The sequence below is a fragment of the Lissotriton helveticus genome, chromosome 6 (assembly GCF_964261635.1).
Source record: "Lissotriton helveticus chromosome 6, aLisHel1.1, whole genome shotgun sequence".
NCBI lineage: Eukaryota > Metazoa > Chordata > Amphibia > Caudata > Salamandridae > Lissotriton > Lissotriton helveticus.
Genome location: NC_136067.1, coordinates 1,927,686,892 through 1,927,709,819, shown reverse-complemented (window position 1 = coordinate 1,927,709,819; position 22,928 = coordinate 1,927,686,892). Strand labels below are relative to the sequence as shown.

The following is a 22,928-nucleotide window of genomic DNA, read 5'->3' as shown; positions in this document are numbered from 1 at the left end:
AATCTATTCTTTCAGGTTGTATTTCGGTTTCTTCACGTTTTTAAGGAAGGGTCCCACAACCCCCCCCTTCACCTAGGATACCATGTTTCTGGTCTCTTTTTAAGAGGACGGGGTCTCTTAGATGTAAGAGTGTAACCAACCCCTAAACTAATGTAGCCTCGAGAAAGGAGAACGCGACATTTGAACACTTGATGCACCCGACCAATTAGCGAAGGGCGACCCCTCTGGAGTCACTGGTTTAACTCAAACTACCCAAAATGGTTTTTTTTTCTTCAAAAAACCTTTATAGAACATTAGGCATGATAGAATCATCATGCTGTCAGGTAATGCGGCATACACTACAATCATAGAATAGTAGACACTGTTAGAGAGATATTGAATAATGCACATCCCAGCATAACATTTCAAATGGAAAAGAGAGAGGAACAAAAATGGTGGTTGTGCCTACATGGCTTGCGGGTGGTCAATCGAGCGTCTGAGGCCAGTCATGTCGGTGTCCACTTCAGTGGCTTGGGCGTTAGTGGGGGGAGCCCTCCGGTGGAATGTCTGGAGTTGCTAGACGGTGAAGGTAGGATATGAGAGGGCCCCAAATATCTGGAGGCCTGCTTGCAGCTGGCATCAGGTCCCAGAATTCACCCAGGAGCGTCTGGCATCGGGCTGCATCGGCTAACCAGTGCTTGGCCTGTGCGCCGGTCTGTGGCCCCAGTGGATCGCTACCTGCCTCTTGGCGAGCACCAGCAGCATTGCAGCAAGTTTACGATTAGCATCTGAAATGTCTTTGACATGTCCCAGGAGGCACGACAGGGGGTCAGGAGCTATGCGCTCAACCACCCCAAAATGTTGCTGGATATCACCTGTTTCCCTAACCAAACTAGTTGTAAGCTACAAAACTGGTCCATAGGGATCGTATTGGCAATCAGGTTGTGGACTTGTGACAAGTGCACAATAAGGGCTGCACGTGCACTCCCTCCGAATAAAATACTCCCCTAAAATGGTAGCATTGGTGGGATATGGACATGCCAGAGTGGGAGTGAGAAAGGAGTGGGGTTATATCTAGAAAAGAGGATTGCTTGATGGCAGATTCTGGTCTGGAGTGGATGTGAACAACGTAAGGGGGACATTTGATATAAGGAAGGGATAAGGCCAGAAAGGAGCCTGGCTGTCGTTTTTGAGTTTGACGAATGTTCACCTTCCCTCTACAAGTCGCCTCCACAATTTTATATCAATTTCTCTCCAGTTTCTTGCAACATTCTGAGTTTGCAACTGGTCCGACTACAGCCTTGTAAGAGAGAGCATTGCCTAAGACGGTCCTCCCCCTGGCTGAGAGGGAAGACAAAGGGGGGGCGGGCAGGAAGGAAAAGCGGCAAAACTTTTTCCTGCCAAGGCAGCAAAGGAGGCGAGGAAGTGTGTCTCTCTCCTCATCTTCTTCGTGTGCCCACAGGTGATGCTGGATGTGCATCAGTACGAGGTAGGTGAACTCAAGCCTAAAACTTCCCAGCCTAAAGCAAATAAAGCCAGCAAATAGAAAGCATGCAAATGTGAGTTACAAACCACAAAGCCAATGGTAAGCAATGGATGGCATGCATTCCCGTGGTGGCTTTCAGAATGCCCACAAGACGTTATTAGCAAACCAGGTAGCTGTGCTGTGTGGTAGGCTTTGAGCCAAAAAAAAACCATCATTAACCATTGAGAATTTAGGCGAGCATTAAAGACCTGGCTGTTCCCAAGACCAGGAGCCAGGTAACTGGTTTGTGTCCATTGCCTGCAAATATATCCTCACACTACTCCACAAGCTTCCGATACACTTTCTGGGGAATAGAATCAGATGCTCTACAGGATTGAGTCTTGGCTATTGCAAGATCTTTATTAAAAGGGGCCTATAAGTTAGTTAGGATTTTACAGGGTTATAGGTGAAAGATGTAATTCCAAACCCTACTTGACCACCACAAATATTTAGTTGGGCCGTTCGGCCTTTGTAACACGCCTGGAGCCTTCTTGCAATGCATTTCCTTCAAGCAATGTCTGAGGATATCTGAGAGTCTTGTGCAGCCATTTTTGTTAAAGGAATCATCATCTCTTCTCTCCAGGCTATGAAGACACCAAGCAGTGCCATGGGTCCAAAGCACATCCCACATGGGGAAGGGTGGCATGCCATAGCCGTGATCCTCATCCAGACAGACCACACATCATACGTAACCAATAAAGTGGCTTCCGCCTAAGGGATGTTTAATTACATTACACCATACCTCTATGATCCATTTCTGAAGGTAACCCACGCTATGAACCAATACCAAAGGTGCCAGATACGTTTATTTTCCTGTTTTGATTTTTATATTACTTTTCGTCTGGGCTCCGAAAAGGCCACAGAAGATGCCTTATCCAGATCAAGCCAAGAGTTTCCAGAACACCATGTGAGAATACCTTCTCTCTCCATCCCTCTTCTGAAACAGTTTGCTGAAGTATTACACTCTAGTGACACTACACAGACTAAGGAAGAATTTTTGGCCTAGAAATTTCACACGTGTGTACTTTTTCCTCGCAAACTGCCAACGTTTCATTACGGATGCCAGCTGCCACTGACAACAGATGCGCCATTGAACTGACACAATGATTGAATAACAACACACACTCTTGCAATACACTATTATATTTGCATCTATTTAGTTTATTGGGTTCTCTACAATATGTCAAATTGCATTAGAGGTGTCAAACATAGTGACCAATATTTTATTACATAATTCCACATGATCTGAAAACATGGATCAATACATTTTGTAAACTTAAAAAATAAAGAAATTAGAACAGCAATGACATAAAGAATGTTTTTCGGCATTTAAGTATACACATCATATCAAAAATAAATAGTAAAACACCGCAAAAAAAGTAATATCACATGATTGATAACAGCTAAACAATGATAGCTATCATATACTGGCCATAGTGGTTTGAAGTAGATATAAGGCACGGCATTTGAAATTGGGAATTTCTGAAGGTAGGGCAGGGTCCTCAGAGGTCAGGGAAATTGGACCTTAATGTAAGAGTAATACAGATCTGATTGTGAATGCTAAGAGGTTGGCTGAAATCTATATTCTGATTCCATGTCATGAAAACGGTGCTGTAAGGCTCTGGAGTGAACCATAAGGATGGCTCATAGAGGAAGAGGTAGAAGGAGCATGATGAACATGAGGCAACCCTTTGCTTACCCTCATTAGTTTATCTCACCTAGAGTACGACATCCACTCTTAATCACTATATAACATGGCCCCCCAAAATACATTATATATTACATTTTGTTTCCCAACACGATGTGACGAATTCCAAAACCTTACCCTCAGAAGTTTCAAGCGTTCTACTAAAATATTTATCTGAAGCTTTTCCGCGGCTCCCCGTTGCTTGCAAAGTGTCGGTAGATCTTCAAGGATTTAATTAGAAGTACATTTCATTAAATTTGCCTTTTACTAAAGTGTCAGAAATCTCAGGTGTATCCCTTATGTTGGTTTCAACACTGCCGCTGTTCACCCATATTACTACTATTCCAACAAAACCAACATATCATATCCAACTTTTGACAAATGTTCTCATTTCCATGCACAGCTTTCATGCAGAGCAGCTAGGGTGTCATTGGTTGGTTCTTATAATTGCCTGTATTTTCATGATTTAAATTCTTGGTTGACACATATTACTAAGTAGGAATTCATATATTACTGTCCTATGCTCTCAATTAAAGCCACGCAGGTGCTTTGAGTGCCTGTGACGCGTGCCGAGGACATGCTTTCAGTGCTCAAATGTGGCTCCAAGAAATTAGCAGTGGTTTAAAGCATCACCTCTGATCTTTTCTGTATTGCTTCTCGTCTCACATTTAGGTTCCTCATTTGATGATACATCATAAGGCCTCTTCGACTCTGAAACTGTCATGGAAGAAGGTTGTGTCCATAACATTTTCTTCAAGAAAGTCTCAGCTTCAAAGAGAGAATTGATTACACTTTTCTGTCTGAGACACCTCCATTTCTCATCTCCCGCGAGGCTGTTCACCTATTCCTCATCGGATTCGCGGTGTGACGCAGGCACTTGCCAGGGCTGGCTTTCGAACAGCATCAAGGCTATAAGATACACACAAAAAACAATTAGAACAGGCGTACAGCATTTTGATCTCAGGAATCAAGGATCTTCTAAGGAATAATATAGCAGAATTCACCAAATTCCTCATGAGGCTCAAGACGCGAGTTAATACTTTACATTGCAAATATTGTGATATGAACCAAAAGCTCATGGCAGAGACAAGTAAAAGATTTTGGTCATTTCACTTAAAAGTGCGTGAAAATTCTGTTTTATTTTGATTTATATGTATTGTCCTCTATCTCCAAGCCCTAATGCTATTGTTGACCTTGGGAAATATGTGGTTTGATTCATGTATACCTAACCACTAGTCCACCAACCATATACATTTTAATGATAAGCATGCATGCAGGGCCAATGAGCATACAAAGGTACATGCAAAACACTAGGCACATGTACATGGTAACAGAACTCTGAAATGACCTGTATTTGTTTTAATTGCTGAATATCTATGGTAGAAAGCACAGAGGTTACATAAAGAAGGACATAAAAGCTGAATCGTACATAAGGGCATAGGCCAACCTTTCTGAAAAGGGTGAACATTTGAACAATGCACACATGGAATAAAGGTCAGATGTCATGTGAGTCTCAATGAGAATTTTCACCACTCTTAGAGATGACTTTAAAACATGGCTTCGTGCTTGTCACTGCTACACTGAATTCTATAGGACAAAACTGCAGCCACCCTATGTCAGACTGATCTGCACAAAGCATCCTTCTAACATTAAATCAGTAACCTGTTAAAGTTGCCCTGGGGCCCACAATGCCTGCGTTCATAATGTGCAGAAGTGAGACATGCCAACCTTCTAACTTGCACTGCCTCTGCAGTGACATCACTCATAAGTGTTACTGAAAAGGGTGAGGCAGCTGTCATTTACAACAGCCTGATTTCAGTATAAAATCCCTAAGTGCCCGTCTCAGCCTATGGACCTCCTAGATTAACTGCTGGTGCAGCTTTTGCGCAGCAGTAAAAATCAAATGCAATAGTGAAATTAAATTTTGGATAGAAACGTCATAAGCAGGACTTCCAGAAAAGTTCTGCACTATTCCCTGAGCATGATAGCCCGATAAACTAGTTCTTTTAGACTCCCATCTCATAAAGTGGCTGCATATATATTTCAGCGCTGCAGAGTTGGTCTAGAATAGGTGTGAACGACTAGCTTTAGGTTCTCCTTGGAGAACAGAGGATCTTTTATTTCAGCTGCCCTGCTGGTAGGTCCCTGGCAGGAAGACATGAGATGTTAATGAATGGACCGTTCACCCAGACTTATCAGAAGACTGTGGAGGGAGAGAAATCAATACAAAATGGGCACACAAAGAACCAGCAGGCTCTATGGAGGTTCTCCTGTTTATGTGAAAGCAGAAATATGGCGTAGACATGTGCCAAGCGTTGGGCGAAGTCATCACTCCTTTCTGGTATGTTTTAGATGCTTGAAGAAGGGCAGTCCTTTCCAATAGCCACAGTGCCACTCTGTGTAGTACAGACTTGTGGGAGGTGATTAGTGTCTTCTAGCATTGTGTACAAAGGAGGATAAAGCAACAAGCCAGGAAAAAAAACCTCCTTAGCAATCTTATTGAGCGTAACTGAAGGTGAAGATAAATTCTGAAGAAAGCACAAGGCACCAAACCCAGGGACATTTTAAGCATTTTGGAGGCCCTGGGCCAAACGTATCTTGGGGGCTCCAGTTCAGAACATGCTCTTTTTGTCCAGGTCACTGACAGTGTACAGGCGCAGTGGTCCAAATGCTAAATGTGTTTACATCTAATATTCAGGGATAGGGATATCTGTTTTCAGTATTGTAACACAGCAGCAGCTCAGTAATATGACTGCAGATAATCTCTGTGACACCCTCCCATGTTTCATACGAGAGGCCCTGTATTGATCTAAAAGAAACTTTTTATATCGATGTTGCATGAAACAAACAAAATGTCTGTAATAGACTCTCACACATTAAAAATAAATGAAAGAAAAACACGATTTACAACAATCTGTTTAAGAATGATTCAAGCGTATCAGGGCAAGACTCTCTCCAGAACATATCTGGCTCTATCAGGGCCCCCTGAAAGGCTGGGGCCCCGGGCCAGAGCCCACTTTGCCCATGCCTTAAAACGTCTCTGACCAAACCATTCCTGGAATCAGGGTAGCGGGAAGAGCCAACAGGACATTCTGAAAATCAGGATTCCAGCAGAGATCTAGACTTGAAATGTAAGGCACCTTAATCCAAAATTCTTTCTGTATGGTCCACAAGGAAGTGAAATCATGGGAATTAACTGAAAGCTGTCTTGGATTGGAAATGGCCACAAAACTGTATGAAAATTGTTGCCATGATGTACTGGTAAGAATAAGGGTGCCCTTTCCTACGATGAGAAGAAGGAAGAAGGCAATATAGAGCTGAGTCATACAAGGTAAGGAATTCTGTAATTGATTTCCCATATATTTTATCATTTCAGCCCTCCTTCCTTCACTGCTGTCTTCAGGACTAAAATCATCTAGAAACAATCTATGTAACACGGTGCTGTGCGTTTTCTAACTCCAGATTACTTATTCAAAGAAACAATATGGTCCAAGCTCAAGGATGTATCCTCAACCATTAGAGGGCAGACTCACCTGTAAAGCAAGGTACAGGACCTGTTTGTGCTTTTCTCACTGTGCTAGTCCCATCTTTACCACAGACTAGCTCACCTCACAATGCTCTTTAACAGGTGTTTGTATGTCACACCACAGACCACAATTAATACCATCATACATAACATATATGTTTATTATAAGGGAATACACTATACCATATAAAGTTGTTGCTGCACAGATCATTTTGAGATGAATGTGTGGTATATTTGAAGGTTGTGCTCACGAGGTTCCTCTAACTCCTCCCACTTGTATGTTTATTAAATGCCTTATGAGCCCTGGGCCACAGAAACTAAGGGATCAAGGCAAAGAAGCAATATCCTACCATGGAAACCCTGCAGGCAGAAAAATGGTGAGACCTAAGAGGAATTATGAGCTGCTCCAACACAGCCACTGCCAGATAGGATCCCTCTTTATTCTTGTTGTTAACAGTAGGTGATTAGTTTCCGACCTCATAACGCAATGTGGGCAGTACCGTTGGACAAGGGACCACATTTTCCTTTGTTAAGAGGGGCCCATTAACTTAGCTGCGGCAAGTGAGTAGCACACTGTGTCATAGGCCGCGGTCTTTTACTAGAAAATGAACTGCTCCCGAGACCATTGCATTCGGAGGTGTTTAGTTTACTTCGATGCTGAAAACAAATGCACTGCTGCCCCCTAGTGGCCGTTTTAAAAAGAGCAGCCTGGGAGGACAACTGAATTTTGAAGAACTTCCTTTACCCGTTTTGTGATGCAGGGGTGGTGCATGACATCTATTTCCCTAGAGGAAGGAGGGGCTAACGCGGAAATGGTCATCTTAATGTATACACTGGGGGCATTACTGGATTTTGATATGAGATGCAGTATTTGTATAGATCCTCGTTACAGGTTGTGAAGAACAGGGTTGGCTAGTTACCACAAGTAGGCCCTCAGTACAAGTTGGGCAGAATAGGATGGGGCATGTGCCACACCTGGTAAATACTGTTAACACAGGGTAGGGCATTCATCAATTATGGTAAATAGCAACTAGATATAAGCCACAGCATGTGGCATCAGTATTTAACACACCATGGAGAAGTGTGGCTCACTGGTTAGAGGAGGCAGACCTGGAAGCAGAGGTCAGCCCGGGACCAGGGTTCAATTCCCGGCTCGGCGGGGTCTTGAGTCCTAAAAAAATGTCCATGGACTCGACAATTCTCGCTCCGGTGCCTACTCGATTCACGGGTTCACACTCTGCGACTCTGGGCAATAGCTTGCTTAATCTCCACAACGGCCCCTCCCGGCGGGATGCCTGGCTTTCACCTTGCGGATACCCTGCCGGGGTTATCTCACAGGGGAATACCAGGACGGGTTCCCTAAGCAAGCGCTTAGAGACCGCTTGGTGATTTGCGCTATATAAATTCCTGTACATTTACATTTACATTTACCAAAATACACATTTTTCACTGGCACTTTCCCCAGTCAAGCAATTTCAGCTATTTTGACCAGAATGTCTATCAGGGGAAAACTGCAACGGTGTGCTAATCATCACACAAATCATAATTCTGATCCCAGTGAAAAATTGTACCTGCACAGAAATAAGAATTTAATACAAAGCTTTTAATGAAGGCTTTAGTGACTTGTTGCACTTTTTTTTAAATGTTAGTTTGTCATTGGATTAGAGAAGATTGAACATGTGCCAGTCAGTAAATGGGATGGTTGAAAGTTGTCTAAGTGAAGAACACATTGAAGGTAGCCAGGCGAGTGACTGCAGCTTCATCATCTGAAGCCCTACTCATGAGCCGTGAAGAACTCTATGCTGAGTATCCAGGGGGCCAGAATGTCCGTTATTAGGAAGTATCATCGTGTGGAATTCCCCTTTTTATGAGTTAAATCCCATGGAATGGGGAATAACTGAGAATCGTTTTTTCTAGCCAGTGTTCCGCATGGAATTCCCAATTCTGTGGGATTAAATGTAAATATTACATGGTGGGAGGCGAGATCAGCGAAGGAGAAGATGTTGTCTGGCAGAGGGGCATGACTTTCTCCCCGTGCCTTGGCTGAAGCACAGGTGAAATGAGGCCAGGTTGCCATGCAGCCTTTTTCATAAAGTGATTTTAGCATCTGGATCTTCCGGCCAGTAAAAACAGGGATGTATTCCCACACCGAGGAATATACGGATGCTTGAACACCAACAAATTTGTGATAAGCAGAGTGGATGGTAATATTGGATAGAACAGCAGCAGGGCTATCCCAAGTGAGGGACTCCCCTACCTGGCACAGAAGACGAGTCTCTGGTGATGGATGGCTGCCGATTGAAGCGGAACTAGATGTGGAGACCCCTTGAAGAAAACTGCACCGCAACAAGATGGTGGCACACAAGACTCTCTGAGGAGCAAATGCACTGGAGCCTGAAAACCGTACAAAGCAGGAGCAGCAGAACGCTCTCAGAGATGGGAGCAATGGGTTCAAGACCCTGAAAAGTAGCAGCACAACCCCATAAATGCCACTAGACAGCAACATTGACTATGTGGTAAATGATGGCACCTGGGGTGTGATGCCCAATGGAAGTTAAAAGAGCGAGTCAAACTGACCCAAAAAACATTTGAGGAGTTGTGGTGCACCACAGAGCAACTCCAGGAGCAGATGAAGGAACTCACTGAGCGAGTCAGGTACCTTGAATATTGTATGAAGAATGTGGAAAGCCATTCCAGGATAAACAATATAAGAGTAGTCAGATTTCCTGACAACACAGAGGGATTGGACATAATTGCCTCCCAGAAGAAACGGCTAGTGGAGGTGGTGGCACTGCAAGGTCTCTCCAAAGTCTATGTCCCTGAAGGCCTCTGCCACCATGAACAATGGTAGGAAATCTTCATAAGACAGGTACCCCTAGAACAGTTCAACAATTGGTACAGGAAAACAGAATTATAAAAGATCGATTCCAGATGTATGGGAGATTGATCTGGACCACACTCTTAACATGGGAGTGTGCGGTCCTCACACAACAGCAGAACTTTAAGATGCTGCAACTGCTTCTAACTATGGGATATACAAGAAAGTCTGTGTTGATGTATGGATTCGGGAATGCCATAAGTTGAACACTCGACGCAGGACACAACAGACTTCTAGATACTTGTTAATGAGTACACAGGTGTATTATTGCTTAGATAAGTGAATATGCAGCACATGGCAGGGACGACCAAGACTGATGAAACAGAAGTTAGGGATGAATACCTATTGCTCGACTCCTAAGCGTATTGGTTTGGTTATATAAAAATAATGCTAAGTTTTGCTGTGAATAACTCTGTAATATACTCAGCTTGTTCAAAAACAATTTTAAAAATGCAGAAAAAATGAATACAGTCAACAGAGGCGGGGTTTGCAATATAGCGAAAAAGGAAGGTACAGTAGAAGGGATCGGAAATGGAGGGGTACAATGGGGGTTGGCATTTGAAAAGTGAATGTGCAGAAGGGGGTTACAATTTGGAGATATTCGGTGAAGATTACAAAAGGAGAGCGAAAGTAAGAGTAGAGTAAGATTAGATATATTGGGTGAATCTGGTGAGTGAGTGCCCTTGGATGAAAAGGTAAATAGCATTAAAATACCTTGTGTCTCAAATGTGATTTAAATGACAAAGAGCTATAATCTAGTATAAATCCCTACATTCACTTGTTAGAAGGAACTACACTACAGGTATTACGCTGTCAATTAGTTTAGAGCATCTGCTATCCAGAAAGGCGCAACAGGATAGATAACTCATTCCTGCACCATTCTTTGTGGTGACAAACTTTTTTCCTGCTACAATAACCACTTCCACAGACTTATGTTGGTATCGTAGAAGGAATGCCTGGTCCACCTCGCTTACTCGCACAAAATGTGCACCAAGGTTCCTTTTTTAGGGAGCAAAACCATTCAATACTAATTTGAGTAACAATGTGCACTTCCCTGTTGGTAGTTCCACTTGGAGTGAATAGACTTTAAGAGGTCCTCCATTGAGAGGTGAGGATGAGAGGGAGGAGGAAACTGAAAAAATACATGAGAGTGGAGGAAGAGACACAGCCTAGGAGGAGCAGGCCACACACAAAGGAGAAGTGTAAAAGGGTACAGAAAGAAAGGAAAGCATGAGAAAAGGAGAAGACAAAAAGAAATTGAGATATGAAAGGAGAAAGAGAATGAAGTCACCAAAGAATGAGATGTTTCTGAGCAAGAACAGAAGTAACCAAATGTAGGATGATGAAAGAAATCTTGGAGGAAGAAATGAAAGAGAACCTTCCGACAACATTCAACACATCATAAATCACACACATATATTATGCATATTGCAAATATAATTTATGTACGTGGTCGTCTCATAGAGCATTGCATGCCCCTTTTGATCACTTCAGAGTGCTGAAAGTAATGAACAGAAAGCCTGCAGTTGTTTAAGTGGGGCGTTGGAGGCGGGTCGGTGAGGTGGAGCCTTCCCCAACGCTCTTCATTCATGACATCTTTCCTGCATAGAGGTGAGTTACAGGCAGGTTTGAAAAGTTCACCTTTCAATTGTTTTCTGAATTGCATGAGTTAGAATTGTCTCTCAGGAATCCCACAGCCACATTCACATCTCCCAAGGATCTGCTATGGTGCATCTGCCATCTGTAGCACTGTTGAGTGACGCGTATTCAGTCCTTGAGTGGTCATTCCTAGTTGTGCACAGTGGTGGACCAAGGAACGTTAAGTATTCTTGGCCTTCCCATCTGCGGCCTTTGTGAACCAGAGGACCATGAATGATAATTGGCCCCAATCGCAACCACTGTCAGAAAACATGAACTCAGCATAGTATCCTACGCTGATGACACCCAGCTCATACTCTCCCTCACCAAGGAACCCGACATCACCAGGCACAGTTTCCAGGAAGGAATGAAGGACATCACATCCTGGATGAGCAGCAGCTGCCTGAAGCTCAACTCGGAGAAAACAGAATGCCTCGTCCTCGGACCCACCCTCTCCGTGTGGGATGACAACTGGTGGCCCCCGCCCTCGGCAACCCTCCCAAACCCACGGACCACGCCCGCAACCTCGGCATCATACTCGACTGCTCCCTCACCATGAGCTGACAATTCAACGCCGTATCCTGCATGTGCTTCAACACCCTCCGCAAACTCCGCAAGACCTTCAAATGGATTCCCCAAAATCTAGAAAGACTGTCACCCACGCACTCATAACCGGCAGACTGGACTACGGGAACGCCCTCTACTCCGGAATCAAGAAATCTCAACTCCACAAACTCCAGGCCATCCAGAACGCTGCAGCCGGACTCGTCCTCAGCATCCCACGACAAGACCACATCATCCAGCACCTACGAGACCTCCACTGGCTCGCCGTTGAAAAACGAGTGCCTTTCAAGCTTCTCACACACGCTTACAAAGCCCTCCACAACACCGGACCCCAATACCTCACCAAAAGAATCTCCTTCTACGCCCCCAAGAGAAACCTTCGGTCCGCCAACCTTGCACTGGCCGAAATCCTCTGCATCTGCAGAGCCAGAATGGGAGGAAGATCATTCTCCTACAGCACAACCAAGACCTGGAACGAACTCCAACTCAGCATCAGATGAACCCCCACACTGCAAGCATTCAAGAAGAGCCTCAAGACCAGGTTCTTCGGATGAGCCGAAGCTGCCCGAATTACCCCAACTCCCCCCCAACGCTTTGAGATCCTCACGGGTGAGTAGTGCGCTTCACAAATCCCTGATTGATTGATTGAGCATCCACTGGGATCCAATGCAGCACTTTAGGGCTGGTTTGAGGTGGTTACCTTGTCAAAGGTTCAAGCTTATTCTGGATGCTTGTGTGTTAAAAAATATATATTTTTCTTAGTATTTTCAGACATAAGAAACATTTAGAAACAAAAGCATAGTTTATCTATTTATCATTACTATGCTTATTTACATGCATCTCTTACGGTACAATGCATTCACAAACCACAAGTTGTACTTCAGTCTAATTCACTCACTAAGGTGCCAGTTATTGCGTTCTGACGAACATGGATCTAAATGTTAACCATCATAAGCCTGAGCATCAATCCCCTCTTCAGTACTGAGATCATTTCTCCCAAATGTTTTTATGGGGACATCCTGTGGCCTCGGAAATTGGAAGTTCTAGGATGCAAAATGTGTCAAGACTCCCCTTCTACTTTTCCACACTTGGAGCAGTTGGACCTTTCCGAGTTTTCCGCATTGTCTCGTTTGGCAAGTGCCAGTCCTTCCACAAGTAATGCCTTTTCAGTGACAGGGAACACATTGCAGTGCGCTGATCAAAGCTTGGCAATAAGGGTGAATGATCCTATAGGACCATATCGTGTGGATGAAGTCTCTCGCCTCGGTTTGACATCTAAGACAGGACTACACTGTGTTCGCCATCATCAGTGCTTGGTTTTTAAACCTTTTGAGCCTGTCAATGAGTTTCTGTGGTAGCCCTGCATAGCTTGTATTACAGTAATCCATTGGCACCAAGACCAGCACTCTCTCGAGTTGTGTTCAGTGACCGGCTTGAAAAGTAAGGACTTTGTAGAGGACAAAAAGTTGAGTGCTGACTATTTTAATCACCATGGAGACGTTAGGCGCAAATGAGAATTTGATGTTGAAGATGATTCCCAAGTTCCTTACTTTTGTGGAAGAAGTCTGGGACTTTCCAAACCATATGAGCTATAAAAGGGCAGCAAGTTTGGTTCCATCCATCCTTTCACTAGAATATCTGTTTTGCCTCTTTTCATGCGTAGGCTTCTCTCCTTCATCAAACGGAACACATGATTGGGGCAGTAGTAAAAAGATTTACAAATGCCGTAATGCTCGAGGAATCATGGAGATTGTTCCACTGGTACCTTGGAAAAGAAGAAATCTGATGCACGCCAATGCAGTGCCAGACACACATGCCCAAAAATCCAGCCTCTTCAGGAGGATTCTCGGGTCCATGATTTCATAGGCGATGGAGTAGTTAAGTGGTATAAAGACAATTTTGGTTTTTGTCTATGTTCAGGATGGTGGCTCCTTGGATCTTGGTTAACTCAGATTTACTGGCCTTTGCTGGTCTGAATCTGAACTGGTGATCATGGAGGACATAAGTATGCTCCATAAGTTCTTGGAGCAGTCTCATGACTTCTTTTTTCTATAGTTTAGAGTATGAGAGTTTAGAGCGTGGTCTGCAATTTGCCAGGATCTTTCTTGTACTGATTGGATTTTTTCAGGGCTCCAATGAGGATGGCATCATTTATCATGTTTGTGATGTCCCCAATTAGTGATGGCAGAAACTGTTGGATGTGCGGGACTGAGCTCAATTCCATAAGTAAGCAGGATGATTTTGTCTTGGTGGTCAATTTTAGCACCTCTTCATTATCCAGTGGTCTGCATTCTGTGGCAGAGAACTGAAGTGGAATTGGACAATGAGCTGGTGTTGGGTTGCTGGAGAAGGACTCTCAAATATTGCTGGATTTGGTCTCTAGGAAATTCAGGTCATTGCAGTGTTGTATTGATGCACAAGGGCTGTTCTTCATGGCCTCAGGTTTAGACATTTCTTTAAAGATACTGAAAATCTTCCTCGTTTGGTTGGAGGTATTTAAGAGGAACATCTTTGTGCTTTCTTTCGTTTGGTAATATCTCCTATTTCTCTTACAGAGGCGTTTGGGCCTCATTTTGAATTTAGAGGGATGATGTACGCGCCTCAATTTGATGGTGCTCCTGTCTGCCAAACCTGCAATTCTCCAAGCCTCATTCAGCTTACTTGGCCATCTGAAACCTTTAATTGACAGATTATCTTCCACAGGGCTGCAGGGGTCACAGTGACAGAAGCCCCTCCGCCTGCACTATTTCGGGTGGCGCGTCCACATCTAATTTTTTCAATCATGGCATTTATGAGGCAAAGTGGACCCAAGCAGGAAAAGAAAATAATGTCCTTGATTTTGAGTGAGAAAACTCCCTGTAATCACACATGGCAATATCTTGTACTTGTTTTATACCAACGCTAACAGCAAGGTGATATGGTCTATGGCTAGAAGTTGTACACTCTGACACAGGTAACATACTAATTAACCTTTAAATAAACGGGGGGGGTGTACCTTCTTTTTTCCACCCACCTCTGTCAAGAGTGTGAGTCCAGGGACAAGTTTTCCCTATATTCCTATGAAACAGCACCCTAAGCTTAACAAGAGTGAGAGACTATCAGTGGCTTAACAAAGGCCCCCCACAGTGCGCGAGGGCCTGAGGTCCACCCACAGTGCGCAAGGGCCCGAGCTCCAGGGGGCACCCTCAGCACAGTGCCCTGGCAGCTCCTAAGTGAGTCTAGAGGGGGGCCCCTCCATGCACTTTGCAAGGGGCCCTCTCAAGTTTCGTTACGCCACTGGAGATTATAACAAGCATTTACAATGCAACGGTTTCGCCTTTGACAAAGTTAGAGCTATTGTCCTTGTAAATGACAAATTGTTTATTTATGTGTTGGTTTTGAAAACAGATAAATAAATGGCATTGTCATTTACAATGTCAATAGCTTAATCTTTCGCAAATGCGGCAGTATCTCAGACCATGCCCCGTTTCATGGCGGAGCGGTCGGTAGACGGAGGGTAGCATCAATGCATAGGTTGGTTCAGGTTTTTGCATACTCTCGAATATAAATTCCCAGGAGCAGGACGACTTTCCTGTAGCTAAGGGTCAGCCGGTGCTGCTGGGGAAAATGAGTGCATCTCAAAGCCAGGGGCAAGCAGAATTTGGATAAAGGGCAGAGGCAGCTGTACTACGTTTTAAAATGGAGCTGTTTTTAAAAACCAGAAAAGGGCGCTGCTAGGTTGCATGGCAGAAATGCAGGCCGACACAAAATTCCTTCCTCTTCAGGCCCCAAGCCATGCGATGGAAGAACCACGACCAAGACCTCTCCATAGCTCTGAAAAGCTCCATGACTCGAGCCAAGGACCCATAGCTCAGCCCATACCTGCACGAATAACTGATACCTGAACATGAACTTGTTACTTTGCACGTGCACCTCAATCTTGACCTGAAATACCACAACTAATCTTGTACCCTCGGTCCTCATCTACATCTGCCATTTCTGCACTGGAACACGCTCCCAGCTGTGCCAATCACCCCCATTCTGACCCTCAGCACTACTTTCTGTTCATGTAGTAGGTAAACCGTTATTGTGTCATTTATATTAAAAATCAATACAATACACGATCTTGAATAATAAACCAACCTGATACTTGCAATCCAACATCAATTAAAATCCAAATTCTTAAAATTATGTACATTGCCCCAAATAAAGTTTGGGGAGGGGAGGGGGGGCGTGTGCAAAAGTGGAGCTGGGGTTTTGAAAGTGTTGGCTGGGGAAAGGGGGAGGATGGAGGGTGCGGTGGGGGGAAGAGGGTCAGTGTAATCTCAGAGTGAGGGATGATATCAAGTGGAAAGTGAGCCCTGGTGCTTTAAGTGCGATGAAAACAAGCACCTACGGGCACACGGACAGCGGGAGGGGGGGCGGGAACGGACAGCGGGAGGGGGGGCGGTGCAAAAGTGGAGCTGGGGTTTTGAAAGTGTTGGCTGGGGAAAGGGGGAGGATGGAAGAGTGAGGGATGATATCAAGTGGAAAGTGAGCCCTGGTGCTTTAAGTGCGATGAAAACAAGCACCTACGGGCACACGGACAGCGGGAGGGGGGGCGGGAACGGACAGTGGGAGGGGGGCGGGTGCAAAAGTGGAGCTGGGGTTTTGAAAGTGTTGGCTGGGGAAAGGGGGAGGATGGAGGGTGCGGTGGGGGGAAGAGGGTCCGTGTAATCTCAGAGTGAGGGATGATATCAAGTGGAAAGTGAGCCCTGGTGCTTTAAGTGCGATGAAAACAAGCACCTACGGGCACACGGACAGCGGGAGGGGGGGCGGGAACGGACAGCGGGAGGGGGGGCGGGTGCAAAAGTGGAGCTGGGGTTTTGAAAGTGTTGGCTGGGGAAAGGGGGAGGATGGAGGGTGCGGTGGGGGGAAGAGGGTCCGTGTAATCTCAGAGTGAGGGATGATATCAAGTGGAAAGTGAGCCCTGGTGCTTTAAGTGCGATGAAAACAAGCACCTACGGGCACACGGACAGCGGGAGGGGGGCGGGAACGGACAGCGGGAGGGGGGGCGGGTGCAAAAGTGGAGCTGGGGTTTTGAAAGTGTTGGCTGGGGAAAGGGGGAGGATGGAGGGTGCGGTGGGGGGGAAGAGGGTCAGTGTAATCTCGGGGCGGGAACGGAGACACGGTCAGTGGGAGGGGGGGCGGGAAAGGAGACACGGACAGCGGGAGGGGGGGGCGGGAAAGGAGACACGGACAGCGGGGGGGGCGGGAAAGGAGATTAGAAAGAAAATGCTCCTTACCTGATCGCTTCGTGGGAACTTAAATCTTGCATCCAACTGCAGCAACAGACACTTCTAAAAAGAACAAACAGGCCGACACGAAAAAAAAAAAAAATAACACGCCCACCGCCGCATGACGTTGTCAGAAGGGGCAGGATGAGTAAAAATGGCCGGAACGCCCCCGAATCTGCTCCGCAATTGACGGACAGATCTCTGTTCCAATGGCTAGCCTCCATTTATGGAGCTAGCCAATGGGACAGAGGGGCTGATTCCTAGCCACACAGTGAAAGACATAAGATTTCGCCTGCGCGAATCGCTGCTTGCGCAGCTTTTCGCCAGGTCGAAACCTAAATATATAAACCTTGCACTTTCACATGTATGCAGAGGTGTGTATCACAAAATGAGCCAGCAAAATATGTATCTGTTTGTATATGTATGCATATTATAATTATGGATGCATCACTAACCCCTAAGAAACAAGGGGTCTCAAATGGATTCTCAGCATGCTGCATGTAGAGGTGTGTGATGATGATTCGCTTGTAAACAGACCATAATATATCTCTACACAAGGTATAATAACTACGTAAGTGAGTATAACATACAATGTGAATCTACAGTGACCATTGTAATCATGTCTTTCAGGCACTAATAAGTGCATCATACGACCTGATTACGATGTCGGTCGGAGTTGCCTCCTACTGATATCGCTGCAGATGGGAAACCGACCAACCTCAGTTCGGCGGTTCTGACACCGCAATTAGGATGCAACTGCACATGGTGCGGTTGCAAACTTCCATTTTTCAAAGGGAGCTTGTGCAATGGGCTGAAACCGCCCGCAGCACAAGCTCCCATGAAAGAATTGAGGTTTTTAAATTCACAGTGCCTGTCACATGGTGCAGGGATGTGAAGGGCCACATGCGGAGGGCTAGGGGGGAAGGAGACCCTGTTAGTGGCCCCCAAAGACACTTTCTAACAGCAGTTCCATGTCAGAAAGGCCGAAATGGAACTGCTGTCGAAAAGTGCCATAATAATCCCCACTGCGGAAACGCCGTCCTTAAGGGATTTTGAGGCCTTTCCTACTAGCCAACGGGCTCCATGAGCCCTTAGGAAACGAGTCGGGTTCCCCGGCCGCTTTAAAATCCAACCGCTGTTATTGTAATACGGCGATAAGACTTTAAACCTACAATGTTGGTCGGAGGCTCTCCGACCGACATTGTAATTAGACCCTTTGTGTTTTGTCTTGTCCTTAAACATATCCATTCACGAAAACGAGGGGTGATACCCCGAAACACGTGTCCAGGGATGGCGAAGACAGCGAAGATAGCAGAAGATCGAAAGATGATGCATCGCGAACACTTTACTACATTGACCAGAGTCCTTAGGGGCGACACCGCCAGTGTGTGAGTAGTGTGCAACCCCACCCCCATTTGTAACTTTAAAGCTCCCGTGAGCAGTGGGCTGACGAGCCTGGGATCCCGCACCTACGCGCCTGAGTGGTACTATACCTGGCAGATATTGGCAGCCATCGGCAACCCCAGTACACGGCCTATCCCTGCTGACGAGGGGTGATACCCCGAAACACGTGTCCAGGGATGCCGAAGACAGCGAAGATAGCAGAAGATCGAAAGATGATGCATCGCGAACACTTTACTACATTGACCAGAGTCCTTAGGGGCGACACCGCCGGTGTGTGAGTAGTGTGCGACCCCACCCCCATTTGTCACTTAAACATATCCACTTGCGTTTAGGGAAAGAACACCACAATAAATTCATAACAGGGAAATGTATAGGTCCTGATTAAAGCCAAGGACCAAGAGAGGCTGTCTTTAAAGGCTGAAACATGTCAACTCCATATAAGGTGTATGGGCAATAATCCCCTGTTCACATCCACTCTTGCATTTCTTTTAACCATACCTAGGTCACCCAACATTAAAGGGAAACTGGGGCATCTCTGAGGCATTTTTATATAAGAACCCCTGTCCGATAATCTCAAAAGTGCTCCCTGGAACATGGTTGAATCCATCCTAGATTATAGGGACCAGGATGAGAACCAATAATGAAGCATGCCACTAACAGAGTCAGTGAGAGCCTTTAAAATAAATAGATTGGTACTCCATCCATACGGCATTCTGCCTTGCTCCATATCTGTTGGCATAGGTGTAAAACAGGTACATGATACCATTGTGTGTGATCATGAGGTACTATGAAGATATTATCCTGACACTCCTTGATAGAAGCTATTTCCCTCTCTCAGATCAGACTTGGTACATCCTGGACGAAATAGGTGAATGCACATTCTTTTGTTGTACATTAAAAAGCCTAGGTCTGAGGCTTCTTTCTGAAGAACAAGAAGTCATTTTGAACTGGCCGCTGTAACATAACAGCCAGCACAGCATGTTGTTTTGCTGGAAGAGCTCTGACAGGAGCATTTTTACCAATAATGCTCTGTAACACGTGTGGGCCATTCTAACTAGGGCAGGTGGTTCCCCACCAGGACTGTGGACAGCCCATCAGGGTCTTGATGACCCTTTTACCTTTAATTGACATGAATTTGCAGCATTTAAGTTCCAAGTTGGGGGTTAGACTGTCTCAATTCATCTAATTCCTTGTTGAATAATTTGTTGCGTTTCTGAATACCCTTGTTTGGTTTTCCAATGGTGGCATGTGTCATGCCTCGGGACTCCCCTACGCTGTCCCTTTAAGACGCATGATATTTAAGGAACCAGGAGACAGGGAACGACGCTTCACGTTCTTGCGTCAAGCTTCCCTTGTTTCCGGTTCCGTCTATTCCTGTTGCCTGACCTAGTAGTTCCTGTTTGGACTTTCCTGTTTTGTTGCTGGTTTAGCGTATGCGTCCCCTGCACCATCCTATCGTGGGACTCGCTTACGCATTCGTTCGGCAGCGTTTCGCTGCCTCAGGCGTACCTTGTAAACGCCTATCCTCCTCTCCCCCTTTCCTTGTGCCTCGCCCGGCGGCCGGGCTTAGCTCCGCCATCCGGCCGGGCACAGCTTTATCCTGTGCAGTTTGGAGAGCTTGTTCACGGCGCCAGAGTGAACTTCCTTAGTTTCCGCTGGTTGTATGTTCCACCCGGCGGCCGGGCTTTGCTCCGCCATCCGGTGGGACTAGTCTCAGAGTGTACTTCCCCAAGTGTCCGCAGGTTGCAGGTTCCACCCGGCGGCCGGGCTTAGCTCCGCCATCCGGTGGGATTAGTCTTACCTGTTGCTGTTCGAGTACTTGTTTACTACACCTGACGGCCGGGTTTGTGCTCCGCTGTCCGGTGTCGGTGCATTCCCCATTTATTATTTTCTTAGTTAGTCAGTTAGGTTGCTCCCTTACTATTTCCTGTCCCTATCCTGTTTCCACGTTGTCCTTCACGTTCCCTGTTTCCAGAACATCCGCCATTAAAGCTGAACTTATACTGGAAACCCCCTTTCCTTGGTATTTGGTGGCACTCTTGCGTGGATCAGGGTGGGTGCATATTCCACACTACAGGGAATCACGGTAAGAGCGCACATGCGCTACCAATCTTTCTTCAGTACTATTGATACATGTGGATGGATTATATATGTTCCGCTTTGGTTCTCATAGATGGTGATACACTTCGTAAAACATCTGCAGAAGAGTTGGGCGGAAGGTTCATTATATGCTAGACAGTAGTGAAAGTGTCTTCGAAGGCTGGTCCATTATAGTTGAAGTAAGAAGGGGTTATATAGGCCATTATTGTACCATACACCATCTCACCTGCAAGTGCTCAACAGCCTATTGTGTCATCCCTATCATAGCTCCAGACGCTGTGCCTTTGTTTCCACCTTCACCTGTTCTATCAGCGACATATTTAGAACCTGGGGTACGTGATATGTTTGTGTATTTGTACATTGGTATATTCTAGTTATTGGATTAGAGCTAGAGTGTTTTACTTCCTCTTGTCATTGCAGCCTACCTGTTTGCCGGTTCCTTTCATTGAAGCACCATCGCATTCACTACTGGAGAGTACCATCAATCATCATTGTCTTCCCCCATCTTTCCTTGTTTTGTTTCCCTGTTTTCCCCTGGCGTGTCTCTCGTACTCTAGTGCTTGATAGAGTCGGAAGACCGTAGGGGAAGGCTGCGGATTACTCTTCAGATTCCTGACGCTCCTGTGGAACCAGCCTGCAATCCTTACAGCATGGGTCAACTCATCCACAGCAGGAGATGTAGATTAGAAAGAATGAGAAAAAGAGATATCAAGGAGAAACAAACAATAGAGGCAGGGGAAGAGAAGCATAGGAGATAGTACGCAGGGGGAGGGGTAGAGGCTGTGATAAAGTAGCCTGGTGTTATACACAAGACTACCAATTCTGTGTGTATTGTTCCCATACAGTTTTTTTCCACACATTTGACATTGTAGTATCTACAATGCATCTTACTAACATGGAGAGCTCCGCTCTGTTCTTGCGCAGGCCTTTTTTGCTCTTTCGCTAATTTTGGGTACTGGAGGTCTTACGGGTGCCGGCCGTATCCCAGCATTCCACTCTGTGCTCTGCGCGAGGGTCTTCGCTGTTGACTTGGAGACAGGATACCCAGACGGTTGGTGAGAAGCCCAATCTGGCCGAATAGATGGCTTCCGATTTGAGCCCAAGTCTACAGACAGGGACATCTAGAAAAACGTAAAGCAGGTACTGGTATAAATTAGGCAAATGAAACATACACTATATTAGTATTGTTTAATGTAATAAAACTCTCACCTTTTGATAATGAATGGTGCATGCAATTGATGTTTGAACAATGTACAATGAAGAGTCAAATGCATGTGGTATGATCTGTGTTTTATCTAATTTTCCAAATGGCCTACTTTAGGAAAGAACACTTACTGCACCTTGATGCCACATAAAGTGCTGTTAAATAGTAAATAGGTATTGTTGTCAGTAAACCTTTCAGTTCACAAACATGACTATAAGCATGTTAAAATGATACTAGTCGTTTAATAGCTAAAATAGTTTGTTGAGGACATAAAGTCCATATAGGACATGGGGCCGATTTGTGGAATCGGGCATTTGTGACTGCAAAAAAACATTTTGAAATGTACAAAGCCAAACTGTGATTCTGTAATAATTTGGTTTTGCAGTTCAGTATTTGGAAAGGATGTATGACATTACAACGCATGCTTTTACCACGCATGCTGTTACGATGCAGTTTTTACAACGCATGCTGTTACAACGCATATCGCTTTGGGGTGCTGGATAGTGAATAGTTTAATTTACTATTCCAACTCCAGTCCCCGTGGATAGTAGGGAAGGTGTTGGATAGTAAATAAATCTATTCCCTATCCTAGAGCGCCCCCCAGCGCAATGCGTTGTAATGGTTTGCGTTGTAAAAGTTGCGTCGTAAAGGCACTGCGTGGTTGCGTTGTGAAGGATGTTTCCCTTTGGAAGGGGCGTATTTAAGGCGTTGTATGTATTATTGTTTTGCGCCTGAATTATGGTTGCAAAACATTGATATTTTACCACCTTCCGAAAGGTAGGGGTAACCATTTGCAAATGAGAAGGGCTTCCTTACCTCTGAGAATGTTTAACTAAATATTTTTAGGTCAAGCCTGGGCAACACATGCACTGCTCTGCAAGGCTTGCTGTATTCAGGTATGCACGTGAAGCTCCAGCCACTCTCCACCAATCTTTTCAATTGGCTCCTGTTACTGTCCTTTCTAAATGGTTGCTTCTGATTCGTTAATACGCTTGTTAGTCCCTTCATAGAAATGCTTTGTCTGCATTTGTAACCTCCCATGAGAAGTGTATTTTTCACTTGTGTTGTTACAGGGTCTGTTTTATCTACAGTTTGTGAGCACTATTTCCTTTAATGTCTTTAATCTAGATGATTTTTTTGCAGGCACGACAGGCTCTCCCTAACCCAC

General features: G+C 45.2%; 1 protein-coding gene across 1 annotated transcript in view; it reads right to left on the bottom strand.

The window, feature by feature from the left end:
- Positions 1-2,669: 2,669 nt before the first annotated feature.
- The window catches only part of FBXO16 (F-box protein 16), a 274,649-nt gene continuing 254,390 nt past the window's right edge, over positions 2,670-22,928 (bottom strand). Inside the window, exons 7-8 of the mRNA XM_078649904.1 lie at positions 21,452-21,677; positions 2,670-4,100 (exon numbers count right to left, since the gene is read on the bottom strand). Of these exons, the coding sequence (XP_078506030.1) occupies positions 4,033-4,100; positions 21,452-21,677 (294 nt within the window). The 3' untranslated portion in view covers positions 2,670-4,032. The remainder of the gene's footprint in view (positions 4,101-21,451; positions 21,678-22,928) is intronic.